This window comes from Mobula birostris, chromosome 5, assembly GCF_030028105.1.
Source record: "Mobula birostris isolate sMobBir1 chromosome 5, sMobBir1.hap1, whole genome shotgun sequence".
Lineage (NCBI taxonomy): Eukaryota > Metazoa > Chordata > Chondrichthyes > Myliobatiformes > Myliobatidae > Mobula > Mobula birostris.
Genome location: NC_092374.1, coordinates 28,496,514 through 28,515,651, shown reverse-complemented (window position 1 = coordinate 28,515,651; position 19,138 = coordinate 28,496,514). Strand labels below are relative to the sequence as shown.

At 43.9% G+C, this 19,138-nt stretch overlaps 1 protein-coding gene across 3 annotated transcripts in view; it reads left to right on the top strand.

The window, feature by feature from the left end:
• Window positions 1–19,138, top strand: part of irf2b (interferon regulatory factor 2b) — a 71,586-nt gene that overhangs the window by 33,005 nt on the left and 19,443 nt on the right. For all 3 annotated transcript variants that reach the window (XM_072257724.1, XM_072257722.1, XM_072257725.1), the window contains exons 3-4: window positions 5,007–5,099; window positions 14,419–14,518. In XM_072257724.1, the coding sequence (XP_072113825.1) occupies window positions 5,013–5,099; window positions 14,419–14,518 (187 nt within the window). In that variant the 5' untranslated portion in view covers window positions 5,007–5,012. The remainder of the gene's footprint in view (window positions 1–5,006; window positions 5,100–14,418; window positions 14,519–19,138) is intronic.

Genomic DNA, 19,138 nt, shown 5'->3' with positions numbered 1-19,138 from the left:
ACATATCGATGCAGCTATAAAGGAGGGAAGACAGTGGCTATATTTCATTAGGAGATTTGGTTTGTAACCTAAAATACTTGAGAACTTCTATAGATGTATTGCGGAGAGCTTTCTGACAGGCTGCCTCACTATCTAGTATGGGGGGGGGTGCTACTGCACAGGATTGAAAAAAGCTACAGACAGTTATAAAGTTAGTCAAGTCCATCTTGGATACTAGCCTCCGTAGTATCCAAGATATTGTCAAGGAGCGGTGCCTCCGAAAGATGGCGTCCGTTATTAAGGACCCCCATCACCTAGGCCATGCCCTCATCTCATTGTTACCATCAGGCAGGAGGCACAGGAGCCTGAAGGCACACACTCAGTAATTCAGGAACAGCTTCTTCCCCTCTGCTATCTGATTCCTAAATGGACATTGAACCCTTGGACACTACCTCACTTTTTTAATACAAACAAAGAGAATCCGTAGATGCTGGAAATCCAAGTAACACACACAAAATGCTGGAGGAGCTCAGCAGGACAGGCAGTACCTGTGGGAAAAGATGGAGTTGATGTTTTGGGCCGGGCTATTCATTCTAGAACGAAGGCGATGTCCTTTTTTTCACATAAGGGGGCTTCTCTTCTTCCACCATCAACTCTGCCCTCAACTGCATCTCTTCCGTTTCACACACGTTTGCTCTTACCCCATCCTCCCACCACCCTACCAGGGATAGGGTTCCTCTCCTCACCTACCGCCCCACCAGCCTCCGCGTCCAGCGCATAATCCTCCACAACTTCCGCCATCTCCAATGGGATCCCACCACCAAGCACATCTTTCCCTCCCCCCCGCCACTTTCTGCTTTCCACATGGATCGCTCCCTACATGACTCCCTTGTCCATTCGTCCCTCCCCACTGATCTCCCTCCTGGTACTTATCCTTGCAAGCCGAACAAGTGCTACACCTGCCCCCACTCCTCCTCCCTCACTCATTCAGAACCCCAAACAGTCCTTCCAGGTAAGGCGACACTTCACCTGTGAATCTGTTGGGGTCATATACTATGTTTGGTGCTCCTGGTTATGGCCTTGTGTATATCGGTGAGACCCAACGTAGATTGGGAGACTGCTTCGCTGAGCATCTATGCTCCATCCGCCAGAACATTTGGGATCTCCCAGTGGCCACCCATTTTAACTCCACTTCTCATTCCCGTTCCGATATGTCCATCCATGGCCTCCTCTACTGTCACGATGAGGCCACACTCAGATTGGAGGAACAACGCCTTGTATTCCTTCATGATGTTCATGATGGCATGAACATCAATTTCTCGAACTTCTGGTAATGGCCCAACCCCCGCCCGCTCGTTCACCATTCCCCATCCCCTTTTCCTTCTCTCACCTTATCTCCTTGCCTGCCCATCGCCTGGCTCTGGTGCTCCTCCCACTTTTAGTTCTTCCAAGGCCTTCTATCCTCACCTATCAGACCCCCGCCCCCCCCAGCCCTGTATCTCTTTCACCTCTCAACCTCCCAGCTCTTTACTTCATCCCTCCCCCTCCCGGTTTCACCTATCACCTTGTGTTTCTCTTCCCCCCACCCCAACTCTCCTTTTAAATCTGCTGCTCATCTTCTTGTCTTCAGTCCTGCCAAAGGGTCTCGGCCGGAAACGTCAACTGTACTTTTTTCCACAGATGCTGCCTGGCCTGCTGAGTTCCTCCAGCATTTTGTGTGTGTTGCTCACTTTCCTATTATCTCTGTTTTTGCACTATTTTTAACTTAACTATTTCATATACATATATATATATTTACTGTAACTGATTTACTTATTTATTTTTTCTATATTATCATGTATTGCATTGTACCGCTGCCGTAAAGTTAACAAATTTCACGATATATGTCTGTAATATTAAACCTGATTCTGATCTCTTTCAACGATTTTGATTGAGGGATAAGTATTGGGCCAGACACCAGGAAAAATACTTGGCTCTTCTTCTAAAAGTGTAAGGGACTTATTTATATCCACTTTAAGGGGCAGTCTGGTGATTGGTCACATGGAAGGCAACGGTCCCAAGTGCAATAATTTCCCTCGACTCAGCACTAAAATCAGCAGTCCAGATCACAAGATTAATTCTATTGAACGAGTTTCGAGTCCACAACCTTTAACCTGCAGCCAACTTGCCCAAGACTGCCGTTTGACTGTATGTGGTACCTGAGACACAGAATGTTGGGAGGCATGAGAGAGTTTGTTGTTTGAATCTGGGGACCTGGGGTGAACTCTTAATCACAAAGTGAAGTGATTATACAGTACACTATTGAATCAGCCAGCTCCTTCTCTCCCCCTCTCTTTACTCAATCACTTCTTGATGTTTTTGTCTCTTCAATATCTTGAATAGTTTGCTTCAACGGTAAATATTATTCAAAACATATTTATTCAAAACCTGTTCCTATATATTCTTAGAATTTTTTGAATTTAAAGAACTAAAAATGGTATAAACATGTAATATTTAGGATACACTCTAAACCCTTGAGGGTTTGATGCTATGGTTTTGGCTTTGATTGTCATCTTCACATCTCCAGAGATCAGCATCTCCTGTCTCCTTTGTTGTAGAAATCTGCATTGTACCAGTAACTTTACAAATACGAACAAGGTTTAATTACAGCTTACAATTCATCTGCTTTTGTGCACCTGGACGTTTTTGCCTTCCGTCTGTCATCCCAGATGGGATCTTTGACTGTTGTAGAATAAAAGATTAATTTCCATTGTAGTCGGCGGGAGTTTAATTGTGAATGCATATCTGAACTATTAATGAAGCATTTTACATGTAGTCCCAGGTCACCACTTTAGGTTTTGTTATTTTCAAATGTAATCTAGTTGCCCTAGTCTTCAAAATGAAATAAATATTCCTTAGTCCATTTAGCAGGAAGTTGCTGAGGATCTTGTTGTTCAGTATTTTTGGGATATATGAAAGAAATGCAGCTGAAAGCTGAGGAAAGTTAGACGGTATTTTTCTAAACTACACCACATCTAAACAAGTCATATTATGTTGCACGTAGTTGTGGTGTGTGTAATAGTTACGAAACTCGGGCATCCTCTCCATGCAAGGTACTGTTTCATTTATCAAGGAAAGTTTATTTTCTAAATCTATAGAGTAAATTATAAAGTAGGTTCGATCCAGAGCAATTGAGAGAAACTTGAGAGGGGTTACAAGTGCAAAATCTTGCACTCTGGAAATTTGAAATAAAATCAGGTAATTTAGGAAATTCTCAACCACTTCCACTACCACAGGTTTGGTTCCATTGAAGCCAAGTCCCACAAACATTTTACTGCTGGATATTGAAGTCAGATTTGTCACACTCTTTCACCCACACAGGCGTTGATAAGCAAGTACTAAGTGGGTGTTGTGTTAATACACCTTGCTGTATTAATGTTTGGAATACCAAACTCAATGTATTCCTTAACTTTTGGTATTTATTTATTTAGAGATACAGCACAGAGTAGGCCCTTTGCGCTGTACTGCTCAGCAACCCTAATTTAACCCTAACCCAATCACAGGACACTTACAACGACCAGTTAACCTAGCCGGTAGGTTTTTGGACTGTGGGAGGAAACTGGAAGACACGGAGGAAACCCACGTATTCCATGGGGAGGAAGTATAGAGTCTTCTTACAGAGGACATCGGGATTGAACTCCAACAGTGTAACTGCTACACTGCCTTGGCTCCCTGATATGAACACCAATAGGTAAAGCTTCCCATTGAGGTGAAAGGCAGAGCAATGTATTTTTATCTCGTGTCACCTTTACCATCCTTCCTGCACCTACTGTGTTACCAGTGGTGGGGAGGGATATGCCCATATTGTATTGGGCTGAATCCACTAATCTCTGCACCTTTCGTATTCCTGTGCATTCGAGTTTCTGTATCAGACCATGATGTATCCGGTTATACTTCCAAGTTCAAGTTTAATTGTCATTCAACCATAAACATGAATCCAGCTAGATGAAAGAGCTTTCCTCTGGGGCCAAAGTGCAAAACATGGTATGTGCAGTCACACACAGCACACACCACATTTAGTTACAATAGCACATACTGTCACAAAATAATATTGTAACACTCGCTTCGCCTAGCGGCTTAATATAGGGGGATGATAACACCCTGCCCGGCCAAACTTAAGAAATCCCGTTTGGGTGAATGTTACACGATGTGTCCCCTGTTACAAATCCGTACCCTGAAATAATAAACAGTACACAATACGTGATTAAATAATTAAACCTTATAACTCTTACTGTGACTATATGGTTAGTAGAGAACGAAATATTCTTAAAAAAGGGCCCAAATCTTATTAAGCAGTCTGTGCACAAAGTTAGAGCTCACTCATAGGCCGATCAGTCCCCCCCGACCTCCTCCGATCATCGCCGCCCTTTGGACCCTCCCTCATAGTCCACCCCGTCCGGCGGTCTACCAGATCTTTCCATTCGAGTCTTCTCTCTTCATCTCTCTCCCTCTCTCGCTCTCGCTCTCTCTCTCTCTGGCAAAAGCCTGCGAAATCAACTGCTTCCAGATTCACAAGACAGGGCAACAAAATCCTGATTGGCTAACGTGCATCCATAGTCCTGTTATCTCCAGCCATAACCCAAATATTGCTGCTACAGAGAAACCATTACTTCAGCAGTGAACATTACAAAAAAAACCCATTACATTAGCAGTGAAACCTTACAGCGCATTACAATATTATCACAAATCCCTGAGCCCCTGCATAGCCTGAAGATTGATGGTGCATGGAATGTTGTCCTGGAGCAATGTTTCTGCAAGAACAAGCATGCAGCAGTTTCACATCTCTCTCTGGGCCAGGTTGTCTCGCACTGTGCACCTGTAGAAGTTTCTTAATAAAAGTGTTCAGTAGTAAACACCAGAAAGTGTAAAGAGTGATTAACCAGGGTGAGCAGAACAAAGGAAAATCCCTCTTGATATTTCCTGGACTTCCTTTTCTCATAGTGAAAGTAAGTGATTACAGAGGCTAACTTTGCTACTTCTTATTATAGGTGGCGATGCCTGTGGAAAGAATGCGTATGCGCCCATGGCTAGAAGAGCAAATAAATTCAAATAAAATACCGGGTTTGAAATGGCTAAACAAGGTAAGGTCTCTATTATCTTCTGAAAGCATCTGTGTGAATTGATGATACAGATCAATTCCTTTGATTTCTTTGCATATAATTTGGGTTTGAAATGTCTAGCAGAAATCTTTGTCTATGATGTAAAGGTAAAAACAATCTATTCCCTAAGTTACTGGATAAATTCTAATGCTACTCACTGGAATGTGAGATTGAGAGGATGCATTGTGGGTTGTTTGTCAGGTAAACTTGTCTGATACCTACATGCCCAGTACAGCTGCCATTCCAATGCCTGTTGCTCTGATTCCTGCCTGTGTGCATTGCCTCATCTTTCTTTACTCCATGCGTTTTTGGAACTTCCTCCATAAAGATTTTAACCTTACCTCCTTTAAAAGTTACCTTTTTAACAGGGTTTCATGCCAGCCCATACTCCCACAATTTGTACAATCTTGGCCTGCATTCAAGAGCAACACACACAGAATGCTGGAGGAACTCAGCAGGTCAGGTAGAATCTATGGAGGGGAATAAACAGTCAATGTTTCTGGCCAAGACCCTTCATCGGGTCTGGAAAGGAAGAGGCCATAAGGAGGCTGAGGAGGGGAAGGTGCATAAGTTGGCAGTTGATAGGTAAAACCAGGTGAGGGGGAAGGAGGGTAGGTGGGACAGGGGAATGAAGTAAGAAGCTAGGAGGTGGTAGGTGGAAGAGGCTGAGTGCTGAAGAAGATGGAATCTGATAGGAAAGGACAATGGACCACGGAACCAAAGGATGGCGGTGGGGGGTGGGGGTGGGTGCGGGAAGCACCAATGGGGGGTGACGGGCAGGTGAGGATAGGAGAAGGGTTGAGAGAGGGACCAGAATAGGGAATGGAAAAAGTGGGGGGGGGGGAAGGAAAGAGAAATTACTGAAAGTTAGAGATGTTCCTGGATGTTCATGCCGTCAGGTTGAAGGTTACTCAGATGGAATACGACGTTGCTTCTCCAACCTGTGTGTGGCACTACCATGGCAGTAGAGGAGGCCATTGACCAACATGTCTGAAATGGGAATGGGAAGCGAAATTGAAATGGGTGCCAGCAGGAAATCCTGCCTTTTGTGGGACAAAGTCTGCTAGCTTCAGATTCCCTTGGAATGTGCCTCTGCATTAAGCCAGTCATTATTTGTCTTCTCTGAAAAATGATTGCCAGGAACAGCATAAATAGTTAAGGGACCCATTTCTGTTCTGCATTATTTCACCGGTGTGCTCCGAAGCAGCAAAGTTGCTCGGATTATGATTCCTGCAGTTATACTGGATCTCAGCTCCACGTGGTTCTGAGTGTTGACTTGTTACCAGGGTAACTAAAATAGCAAAACATTTGAACAAGAAGCTGCCACCGACCGGTGCATTCTAAATCCTAACAGACCCACACGACGACTGTGCAGCAGCAGATGCTTGACCTGGAGAGATGCCTTCAGCACATGAGTCTGCACTGGGTGTCAACATACTTCTGGGCCCAGCACATAGATGCAATCACAAGGAAGGTGCTAGTGTCTACTTTCTTAGAAGTTTAAGAAGGCTTGGCTTGTCACTGAACATACTAACTAACTTCTACAGATGTACTGTTGAAAGTATCCTGAGTGGTTGCATCATGGACTGGTAGGGCAACTCAAAAGCTGCAGAGAATAGTGGCCTCAGCCCATGCATCAGGGGAACCTCCCTCTCCACCATTAGTATCATCTACAGGAGGTACTGCCTCCTGTAATGCAAGATGGCACCAGCGACAAACGCAACTAACGGTTCACAAAGCTACTTTTTCTTCTCCTTTTAATTATACTTTCACTACTAATCTGGGTGCAATTGGACCCTGTAATTTACATCTTGATAATACGTTTTTGGGCTGACTGACCTGCCTGTGAGGGAATTCGGTGTGTTTGAGAGTGAGGTTGAGAATAGAGTGTGCAGCCTAATGGCGGAGTGCAAACCCATGATGGGCTCCAATTCCCGACCAGCTCACCGATTAAAGCGTCAAGCAAGATTGAAACCAACGAGTACGAAAGCAGAAGGCGAGTAGGTGTTCAGCATCATTTGCCTGTGTTTATCAGGTCGTGTTCTCTCTCTCTCTCTCTCTCTCTCTCTCTCTCTCTTCCCCCCCCCCCCCCCCCCCCGAGGAAGGTGCAGGAGTATTAGGTCTTCGGAATCTAAGGAATTTGGCAAGGTTTGATTGGTGTGGTTTGTAAACTGGATTTAATTTTAGAGAACTTTGCAGTTCATGTTATGATGTGTTTGTGGTTTCTAGTTACTCCTTTTCTCATTGTTATTTGGCGTGATTTTGATTCTAGTGGGGTGCAGTCAATGAATGACACAACCCTAAACTGAATCAAACTGAACACTTGTAGAACGTTTCACTGACTGTACGGTTTGATGCTTAATATCCTGTGTATTATTCGCTCAATTTTTGCTGTTTGTGCAACTTGTTCTTTTGTTGTGCATTGTGAGTTTAATGTTTTCTTTGAACGGGTTTCATGATGTTTCTTTGTTTTGTGGCTGCCTGCAGGAAGATGAATCTCAGGGTTGTACACTCTTACATACCCTGTTAATAAATATACTTTGTACTTTGAATCTTTCGAAGATGGCAACTTTCATTATCAAAGATCTCCACCACTCCTGGGCATTGCCATCTTCCTGCAGCTACCTTGGGGCTGGAGGTAGAAAGACCTGAAGCCCTATACCATCAGGTTCAAAAACAGGTACTTCCCTTCAACCATTCAGTTCTTGAACCAACAGGCACAATGCTGATCACTACACTTTAGCAACACCATGATCACTTTGCACTAAAATGGAGTTTGTTTTCCTTGCTGAAATTGTTTTTCTTGTAAAAACTGTGTATTATTGGTATTTATGTTTTTATTGTGAATGCTGCACATTATCACATGCTATATGCCTGTGATAAAGTTGAAAGTTAGTTGCTTATTGCATCTGTGCCTACAGGTACTTGTGCATTTGATGATAAACTTGACTTGGACTTTGACATCAACCACATATTTGCTCAAATCCTAGATTAGTCACATATTTTGCTCTCCCAACAATCTCATCAGCCCATCCCCTCCATATTCACTTATACACTGGGAGCAATTCACAGTGGTCAGTTTGCATATTCAGCAACTCTCCTTTATGACGTGGGAGGAAACTGGAGCATTTAGCAGAAACCCTCAGCTATACAGAATACGTTTAAACTCCACGCAGACAGCAGACAAAAGTCAGAATGGAACCTGGGGTCTCTGACACAGCATAGTTACGGCTCTATGGCTGTGCCATTATTTCCCTGAGTCTATTGGAGAACATATATCACCATAAGGATTTTGGTCTCTGCTCTTCACTCCGAGATGACCCTTATTTTGCACAATTCCTGGAGCACACCTTGTTTAAGGTCAAAGTTCTCAAAGTTCAAAGTACATCAGAATCAGGTTTAAAATCACCGGCAAATGTCATGAAATTTGTTGTTATGCGACAGCAGTACATTGCAATACATAATAAAATTTGTAACTTTGTGTGTGTGTGTGTGTTCCTGATTTGTTGAGTATGTGCTTTTCAGCTCCTGTACCTCTTCTCTGATGGTAGCAATGATAAAAAAAGGCATGTCCTGGGTGATGGGGTCATTAATGATGGGTGCTGACATTGCTCACCTTTTCCACTTCTGATCCCTCAATAAGGACTGGTGTGTGTTCCCTTGCCTTACCCTTTCTGAAGTTCACAGTGCTTTGGTCTTAGTGATGTCCAGTGCGAGATTGTTGCTGCAACACCACTCAATCAACTGATCTGTCTTGCTCCTGCATGCTGTCTCATCATCATCTGAAATTCTGACAACAGTAATTATGTCATCAGCAAGTTTATGTTTCTGGCTTACAAGTTTCCTGCAGGGTTGCTAAGGTTTGTGAGTGTTAAGTATTGAACTTAAGAGACAGTAGATGAAAACGTGTCAATCTGTAAAAGAAGACCTGCCCACTTCTCGTACTCGTTTCCATGACAGTCCAAATCTTGATGAGATCTAGCTGCAAACTGCACAGGGCAGCAACAAACAGCCTTTGGAAATATGAAGTAAACTGTGAATTGAGAGGAAAAAAATTGCTAAGAGTGGTTAGTCATCACTAGGTTAGAAGTGAACATATTCACTAAGGACGATTTTCAGGGAATGACACAACTTGTACCCACAGGCAGTAAGACCAAGGCAACATTTCTTTTCAGAGAGACAGCATGGTAACAGGCTCTTCTAGCCCAATAAACCTGCACCACCCAGTTACAGTGATATGAACAATTAACTTGTTATCCCTTTGGATTGTGGGAAGAAACCCACACGGTCCTGGGAAGAACATACAAACTCCTTACAGACAGCAACAGAATTGAACCCATTTGCTGGCGCAGTAATAGCTAACTGCTATGTTACCATGCTGCCCTAAATATCGTCCAATAACATACCATATAACCATATAACAATTACAGCGCGGAAACAGGCCATCTCGGCCCTTCTAGTCCGTGCTGAACGCTTACTCTCACCCAGTCCCACCGACCTGCACTCAGCCCTTAACCCTCCATTCCTTTCCTGTCCATATATCTATCCAATTTTACTTTAAATGACAACATCAAACCTGCCTCAACCACTTCTGCTGGAAGCTCATTCCACACAGCTACCACTCTCTGAGTAAAGAAGTTCCCCTTCATGTTACCCCTAAACTTTTGCCCCCTAACTCTCAACTCATGTCCTCTTGTTTGAATCTGCCCCACTCTCAATGGAAAAAGCTTATCCACGTCAATGCTATCTATCCCCCTCATAATTTTAAATACCTCTATTAAGTCCCCCCTCAACCTTCTACGCTCCAAAGAATAAAGACCCAACTTGTTCAACCATTCTCTGTAACTTAGGTGCTGAAATCCAGGTACATTCTAGTAAATCTTCTCTGTACTCTCTCTATTTTGTTGACATCTTTCCTATAATTCGGTGACCAGAACTGTACACAATACTCCAAATTTGGCCTTACCAATGCCTTGTACAATTTTAACATTACATTCCAACTCCTATACTCAATGCTCTGATTTATAAAGGCCAGCATACCAAAAGCTTTCTTCACCACCCTATCCACATGAGATTCTGCCTTCAGGGAACTATGCACCATTATTCCTAGATCCCTCTGTTCTACAGCATTCTTCAATGCCCTACCATTTTCCATGAATGTCCTATTTTGATTAGTCCTACCAAAATGTAGCACCTCACATTTATCAGCATTAAACTCCATCTGCCATCTTTCAGCCCACTCTTCTAACTGTCCTAAATCTCTCTGCAAGCTTTGAAAAGCTACTTCATTATCCACAACGCCACCTATCTTAGTATCATCTGCATACTTACTAATCCAATTTACCACCCCATCATCCAGATCATTAATGTATTTGACAAACAACATTGGACCCAGTACAGATCCCTGAGGCACACCACTAGTCACCGGCCTCCAACCTGACAAACAGTTATCCACCACTACTCTCTGGCATCTCCCATCCAGCCACTGCTGAATCCATTTTACTACTTCAATATTAATACCTAATGATTGAACCTTCCTAACTAACCTTCTGTGTGGAACCTTGTCAAAGGCTTTACTGAAGTCCATATAGTAACCTCTTCAAAAAATTCAATAAGATTTGTCAAACATGACCTTCCACACACAAATCCATGTTGACTGTTCATAATCAGACCCTGTCTATCCAGATAATTATATATACCATCTCTAAGAATACTTTCCATCAATTTACCCACCACTGACGTCAAACTCACAGGCTGATAATTGCTAGGTTTACTCTTAGAACCTTTTTTAAACAATGGAGCAACGTCAGCAATATGTCAGTCCTCCATCACCATCCCCGTTTCTACAGTACCTTAGAGGCATTGACCATTTCCAATATGAGAGACTCTAACTCATTCCCTTGACTTTTCTATGGAAAAGTTTTTCACCATCAATGGCAGGGGGCCCAGTGTTGATAAAATGTTCCATTGGCTCAGCACGTATCTGTTACTGTTACTGGTTGCAGGTTAGAAGTTGGGTATTTTGTGGCAGTGAGGTTGCCTCTTGACTGAAGATGCAGTTCAGAACTGTGATGGAATTGTCTCCACTTGTGTGGATAGCTTTTGGTGCAGTAAGAAGTACTCCCCCTGCCATTTATATTTTAAAATGGATCTGAATGCCTAATTGCGTTGACTTCAAGATCACTGGCGAGCGCAGAATGTAACTACACACATTGACTGAGAGGCCCTTAGTCTAGTATGGGGAATTTTCACCACTACCTCTATGGACAGAAGTTTACGCTATTGACAGATCATCAGCCCCTTGGGTCCATCTTCAATCCCAGGAAGGGAATTTCAGTGACAACTGCAACCTGGTTACAAGATTGGGCACTATTCCTAGGAGCTTACTTTTATGACATAGAGTTCAAGGGTACCAAACAACACAGCAATGCTGATGGCTTGTCACGTCTCCTGCTGTTGGCAACTGAAGAAGAAACATGTACATACTGTGAATCTGAATCAGAATCAGGTTTATTATCACCAACATGTATTGTGAAATTAGTTAACTTAGCAGCAGCAGTTCAATGCAATACGTAATATAGAAGAAAAAAAAGTAAAAATAAATAAGTAAATCAATTACAGTATATGTATATTGAATAGATTAAAAGTTGTGCAAAAACAGAAATAATATATAATAATATAGTGAGGTTGTGTTCCATGGGTTCAACGTCCATTTAGAAATCAGATAGCCGAGGGGAAGAAGCTGTTCCTGAATCACTCAGTGTGTGCCTTCAGGCTTCTGTACCTCCTACCTGATGGTAACAGTGAGAAAAGGGCATGCCCTGGGTGCTGGGGATCCTTAATAATGGACGCTGCCTTTCTGAGACACCGCTCCTTGAAGAAGTTCTGGGTACTTTGTAGGCTGGTGCCCAAGATGGAGCCGACTGACCCTCTGAAGCTTCTTTCGGTCCTGTGCAGTAGCCCCTCCATATCAGACAGTGATGCAGCCTGTCAGAATGCTCTCTACAGTACAACTATAGAAGTTTTTGAGTATTTTTGTTGACATACCAAATCTCTTCAAACTCCTAATGATGTATAGTCGCTGTCTTGCCTTCTTTATAGCTGTATCGATATGTTGGGACCAGGTGAGATCCTCAGAGATCTTGAAACGCAGAAACTTGAAACTGCTCACTCTCTCCGCTTCTGATCCCTCTGTGAGGATTGGTAGGTGTTCCTCCGTCTTACCCTTCCTGAAGTCCACGATCAGCTCTTCGTCTTACTGACGTTGAGTGCAAGGTTGTTGCTGCAACAGCACTCCACTAGTTGACCCAGCAGAAGTGCTCCACACCATATTGGTGGACCTGTTGCCGGTAACAAACTCTGAAATACAAAGGGAAACAAGGAATAACCCAACATTGTAGAAAGTCTGTGAAATCATCATGCAAGAATGACCCGCTCATGGTAACTCTGTGTTTCCAGAGTTCTCAGTGAGACAAGACCATCTGTCAGTATGTCAAAGAACGCTGATGTGTGGATATCGTGTTGTGGTTCCCTCTAAACTGTGCACCAGAGTGTTAGAGAATCTGCATGAAGGACAATTGGGTACAGTCAAGAAGAAGAGTCTGGTGGTGGCCAGGAATAGATAAATAGATTGAAGGCTTGGCCAAAAGCTGTTTGGAATGTCAAGAAGTTCAAAATGCACCCCTATAGGCACGGTTACACATGTGGGAGTGGCCGTTTTCACCATGGCATAGAATATATATTGACTTTGCTGGGCCATTCATGGACTCCATGTTTCTGATTGCTGTGGATGTTCATTTGAAGTGGCCAAGGTTTGCACCAATGAAGTCAACCACCTCATGAAAGACTATCCGCACTCTGAGGACTACCTTGCCAGAAATGGCTTACCAGGACAAATTGAAAGTGATAATGGATTACAATACACGTCAGAAGTATTTGGTCAGTTCATGAAGAAAAATGGCATCAGACATTTCAAGTCAGCTCCTCACCACCCAGCAATGAATGGGTTAGCTGAGAGTTTTATCCAAACCTTAAAGAAGTCCATCAAAGTGATGGACAAGGAGGACATTTCTCTACAGCACAAGGTGGACAACTTCCTATTTTTGTGTCAGAGCTCTATTCATGCGACAACAAATCAAACACTAGCAATGCTGTTCATGGGCAGTGATCTGTGATCTCGCGTGGACCTTCTGAAGCCAGACTTCCAGAGGGAAGTGCAGAATAAACCGTTCAGACAGTTGCCAAGTGAAGCAATAAGGAACTTGGAGGTTGGACAGGAAATCCTAGTGTTTGATTACCAAGAAGACAAGTGGACACTCGGTAGGATAGCTACAAGAACTGGACCGCTGATGTACACAGTGAATGTTGGAGATCAGACATGGAGATGTCATGTGGACCAGATACTGGATGGTCCGCCGAAGAACACACCTGAGTTGACAGCATCCAACAAGACAGACACATTACAGTCACCGAACTTACCTCTCAGTGATGATGCCACTGACAGCATCGTGATACTGGAAACCAAGAACGTTGTCTTAGACAAGATACCTGCCAAACCTGATGCCACTCCCCATGTCCAGAGATGGGACGAGAAAGCTATTGTTGACAAGATACCTGCCAAACCTGATGCCACTCCACAAATCCAGAGGCACTATCCTGATAGAAACAGTGTGCCTCCCAAAAGACTGAATCTTTAGAACTGTGAAGTTAGTTATGGACTGTTGTTGTAAAAGTATGTTTATTTGGAATATGGGTTGATGCAAGTGAAATTGAATGTTTTGTGCATATACAGTTTAATGTTGCATTAATCTAAAGGGGGAGGAAGTGTAATTTGTGGATCTGTTTCTTTTGGTGCAATGACCCTCCCCATTGTCTATGCATGTGCATTATTGTCTCATTTTCTCTCTCTACAATGTGAATACAGTTAAAGCCATCTCCCGCGTGTGTGTTTTTATTGAATTGATAAATATAGTTGTGCAGACACAACAAGCATCTACCAACCTGGACATCCGCTGGAGTAGATGGTTCATTGGACATCACTGCATCCAAGCTCCCCTCCCAGCTGCATGCTGAGATGGAAGAATCTCATTAGTCTGCCATTGTCATTTGGTGAAAACACTGAAACTTCATGTCCAACTGCACAAGGACTACACTTGTTTCAGAAAGCAGTGCGCCACTACTTTCTGAACCACAGTCAAAGATTGGCGATTAGGTTGCCCAGTAACTGTCAGGTGCTGATGGTGGATTTTTCAAATGATGTGCCTTTCTTGTCTTTAAATTAATGATGGTACAACTTTTCCAGGAAAAGAAGATATTTCAGATTCCATGGATGCACGCTGCTCGACATGGATGGGATGTAGAGAAGGATGCTCCATTGTTTAAAAACTGGGCAGTTCACACAGGTACACAAACAAGAGGAGGGAGTTAATTCAAATGTTGATTTTTTCTTAAATTTTGAAACTTGGTAATGGATTTCTTTAAGTAGTTCTGGTACCACCAGACATCCTTCTGGTGGGAAGCTGGGATTGCTAGTCAACAAGATTCTTCCAGACAATCCTGATGAAGGGTCTTAGCCTGAAATGTTGACTCTATTCCTTTCCATAGATGCTGCCTGTGTTACTTCTTCCAACCTTTCCTGATTTTCTGGAAGACAGCATGTTACTTTCTCTCACTACACCAAAACTGTCTTGTTTCCGTTCTGCATTCTACAGAGAGCATGGCTGATAATTGTTCATCTCTCTCAACCAAAAGACTGATATTTATAGTAAAAAGGAAAGGTGCGTCGCATCCGGAGTTTCTCTTGTTAGCGGACGATTTCCCTCCACACCTCTCTGAGTAACACACACAAAATGCTGGAGAAACTCAGCAGGTCAGTCAGCATCTATGGAGAGGAATAAACAGATGAAGTTTTGGGCTGAGACCCTTCACCGTGATTGAAAAGGAAGGGGGAGGAGGCTAGAATAAGAAAGTGCGGGGAGGGGGAGTACAATGCATAAAGTGATTGGTGAAGCCAGCTGAGCAGGAAGGGGGTGGGATTGAAGTAAGAATCTGGGAGGTGATAGGTGGAAAAGGTAAATGCCTGAAGAAGAAGGAATCTGATAGGAAAGGAGAGTGAACCATGAAGGGGAAGGAGGAAGGGCACCTGAGGAGGGTGGGGCGAAGAGAAGGGAGCCAAAATGGGGAATGAAAAAACCCAGAAGGGGGAGTGGGGACAAATGACCGGAAGTTAGATATTTACGAATATTTAATGATGAGTACTTGATCAGCAGTAGCTCCAAGGGTTGAGAGGCTATAGAAACATAGAAAACCTACAGCACAATACAGGCCCTTCGGCCCACAATGCTGTGCTGAACATATACTCCCTTTAGAAACTACCTAGGGTTACCCATAGCCCTCTATTTTTCTAAGTTCCATGCACCTATCCAGGAGTCTCTTAAAAGACCCTGTCATATCCGCCTCCACCACTGTCGCCAGCAGCCCATTCCACACACTCACCTCTCTCTCTGTGAAAAAAACTTACCCCTGACATCTCTGTGCCTACTTCCAAGCACCTTAAAACTGTGCCGTCTCGTGTTAGCCATTTCAGCCCTGGGAAAAAGCCTCTGACTATCCACACGATCAACGCTTCTCATCATCTTGTGCACCTCTATCAGGTCACCTCTCATCCTCCGTCACTCCAAGGAGAAAAGGCCAAGATCACTCAACCTATTCTTTTAAGGCATGCTCCCCAATCCAGGCAACATCCTTGTAAATCTCCTCTGCACCTTTTCTATGGTTTCCACGTCCTTCCTGTAGTGAGGCAATCAGAACTGAGCAGTACTCCAAATGGGGTCTGACCAGGGTCCTATATAGCTGCAGCATTACCTCTCCGCTCCTAAACTCAATCCCACGGTTGATGAAGGCCAATGCACCATATTCCTTCTTAACCACAGAGTCAACCTGCGTAGCAGCTTTGAGTGTTTTATGCACTCGGACCCCAAGATCCCTCTGATCTTCCACACTGTCAAGAGTCTTACCATTAATACTATATTCTGCCATCATATTTGACCTACCAAAATGAACCACCTCATACTTATCTGGGTTGAACTCCATCTGCCACTTCTCATCCTGTCGATGTCCCGCTGTAACCTCTGACAGCCTTCCACACTATCCACAACACCTCCAACCTTTGTGTCATCAGCAAATTTACCAACCCATCCCTCCACTTCCTCATCCAGGTCATTTATAAAAATCATGAAGAGTAGAGATCCCAGAACAAATCCCTGAGGTACTCCACTGGTGACCGACCTCCATGCAGATTATGACCCGTCTACAACCACTGTTTGCCTTCTGTGGCCAAGCCAGTTCTGGATCCACAGAGCAATGTCCCCTTGGATCCCATGCCTCCTTACCTCCTCAATAAGCCTTGGATGGGGTACCTTTTCAAATGCCTTGCTGAAATTCATATGCACTACATCTACGGCTATACATTCATCAGTGTGTTTAGTCACATCCTCAAAAAATTCAATCAGGCTCGTAAGGCACGACCTGCCTTTGACAAAGCCATGCTGATCATTCCTAATCATATTATGCTTCTCCAAATGTTCATAAATCCTGCCTCTTAGGATCTTTTCCATCAACTTACCAACCACTGAAGTAAGACTCACTGGCCTATAATTTCCTGGGATATCTCTACACCCTTTCTTGGATAAGGGAACAACATCTGCAACCCTCCAATCCTCTGGAACCTTTCCCGTCCCCATTGATGATGCAAAGATCATTGCCAGAGGCTCAACAATTTCCTCCCTCGCCTCCCACAGTAGCCTGGGGTACATCTCATCTGGTTCTGGTGACTTATCCAACTTGATGCTTTCCAAAAGCTCCTACACATCCTCTTTTTTTTTAATATCTATATGCTCAAGCTTTTCAGTCCGCTGTAAATCATTCCTATAACTGCCAAGATCCTTTTCCAGAGTGAATACTGAAGCAAAGTATTCATTAAGTACCTCTGCCATCTCCTCCAGTTCCATACACACTTTTTCACTGTCACACTTGGTGGTCCTGTTCTCTCATGCCTTATCCTCTTGCTCTTCACATGCTTGTAGAATGCCTTGGGGTTCTCCTTAATACTGCCTGCCAAGGCCTTCTCATGGCCCCTTCTGGCTCTACGAATTTCATTCTTAAGCTCCTTCCTGCTAGCCTTATAATCTTCTAGATCTCTATAATTACCTAGTTTTTTGAACCTTTTGTAAGCTTTTCTTCTTGACTAGATTTACAATAGTTTTAGTACACCAGGGTTCCTGTACCCTACCATCCTTTCCCTGTCTGATTGGAACGTGCCTATGCAGAACGCCACGCAAATATCCCTTGAACATTTGCCACATTTCTGCCTTACATTTCCCTGGGAACATCTGTTCCCCATTTATGCTTCCAAGTTTCTGCCTGATAGGCTTGTATTTTCCCTTACTCCAATTAAACGTTTTCCTAACTTGCCTGTTCCTATCCCTCTCCAATGCTCTGGTAAAGGAGATAGAATTGTGCTGACCATCTCCGAAATGCTCTCCCACTGAGAGACCTGACACCTGACCAGGTTCATTTCCCAATACCAAATCAAGTACAGCCTCTCCTCTTGTAGGTTTATCTACATATTGTGTCAGCAAACCTTCCTGAACACGCCTAACCATCTACACCCGATCTAAACCCCTTGCTCTAGGGAGATGACAATCAACGTTTGGGAAATTAAAATCCCCCACCACGACAACCCTGTTATTATTGCATCTTTCCAGAATCTGTCTCCCTATCTGCTCCTCGATGTCTCTGTTACTATTGGGTGGTCTATAAAAAACACCCAGTAGAGTTATTGACCCCTTTCTGTTCCTAACTTCCACTTACAGAGACTCAGTAAACAATCCCTCTATGACGACCTCCTTTTCTGCAGCCGTGACACTATCTCTGATCAGCAGTGTCACGCCCCCACCTCTTTTGCCTCCCTCCCTGTCCTTTCTGAAACATCTAAAGCCTGGCACTCTAAGTAACCATTCCTGCCCGACCATCGAAGTCTAAGTAATGGCCACAACATCATAGCGCCAAGTACTGTTTCACGTTCTAAGCTCATCTGCTTTGTTCATAATACTCCTTGCATTAAAATAGACGCATCTCAAACCATCGGTCTGAGCGCATCCCTTCTCTATCACCTGCCTATCCTCCCTCTGGCACTGTCTCCACGCTTTCTTTATTTGTGAGCCAACTGCCCCTTCTTCTATCTCTTTAGTTCATTTCCTATCCCCCAGCAATTCTAGTTTATACTCTCCCCAGTAGCCTTAGCAAATCTCCCCGCCAGGATATTGGTCCACTGGGATTCAAGTGCAACCCGTCCTTTTAGAACTGGTTACGCCTGCCCCAAAAGAGGTCCCAATGATCCAAAATTCTGAATCCCTGCAATATCTCAGCCCTCATTTATCCTCCACCTCATTCTATTCCTACACTCACTGTCATGTGGCACAGGCAGTAATCCCGAGATGACTAACTTTGAGGTCCTGCTTCTCAACTTCCTTCCTAACTCCCTGTAGTCTGTTTTCAGGACCTCCTCCCTTTTTCTACCTATGTCATTGGTACCAATATGTACCACGACCTCTGGCTGTTCACCTTCCCACTTCAGCATGTTGTGGACGCGATCTGAGACATCCCGGACCCTGGCACCTGGGAGGCAAGCTACCATCCGGGTTTCTTTCCTGCGTCCACAGAATCACCTGTCTGACCCCCTAACTATAGAATCCTTTATTACTGCTGCCTTCTTCCTTTCCCTATCTTTCTGAGCCACAGGGACAGACTCTGTGCCAGAGGTGCAGCCACTGTTGCTTCCCCCAGGTAGGTCATCCCCCCCAACAGTATTTAAACAGAAGTACTTATTGTTAAGGGGGACAGCACAGGGGTACTCTCTAGCATCTGACTCTTGCCCTTCCCTCTCTTGACTGTTACCCACTTATCTGTCTCCTGAGGCCCCAGTGTGACTACCTGCCTTTTGCTCCTCTCTATCACCTCCT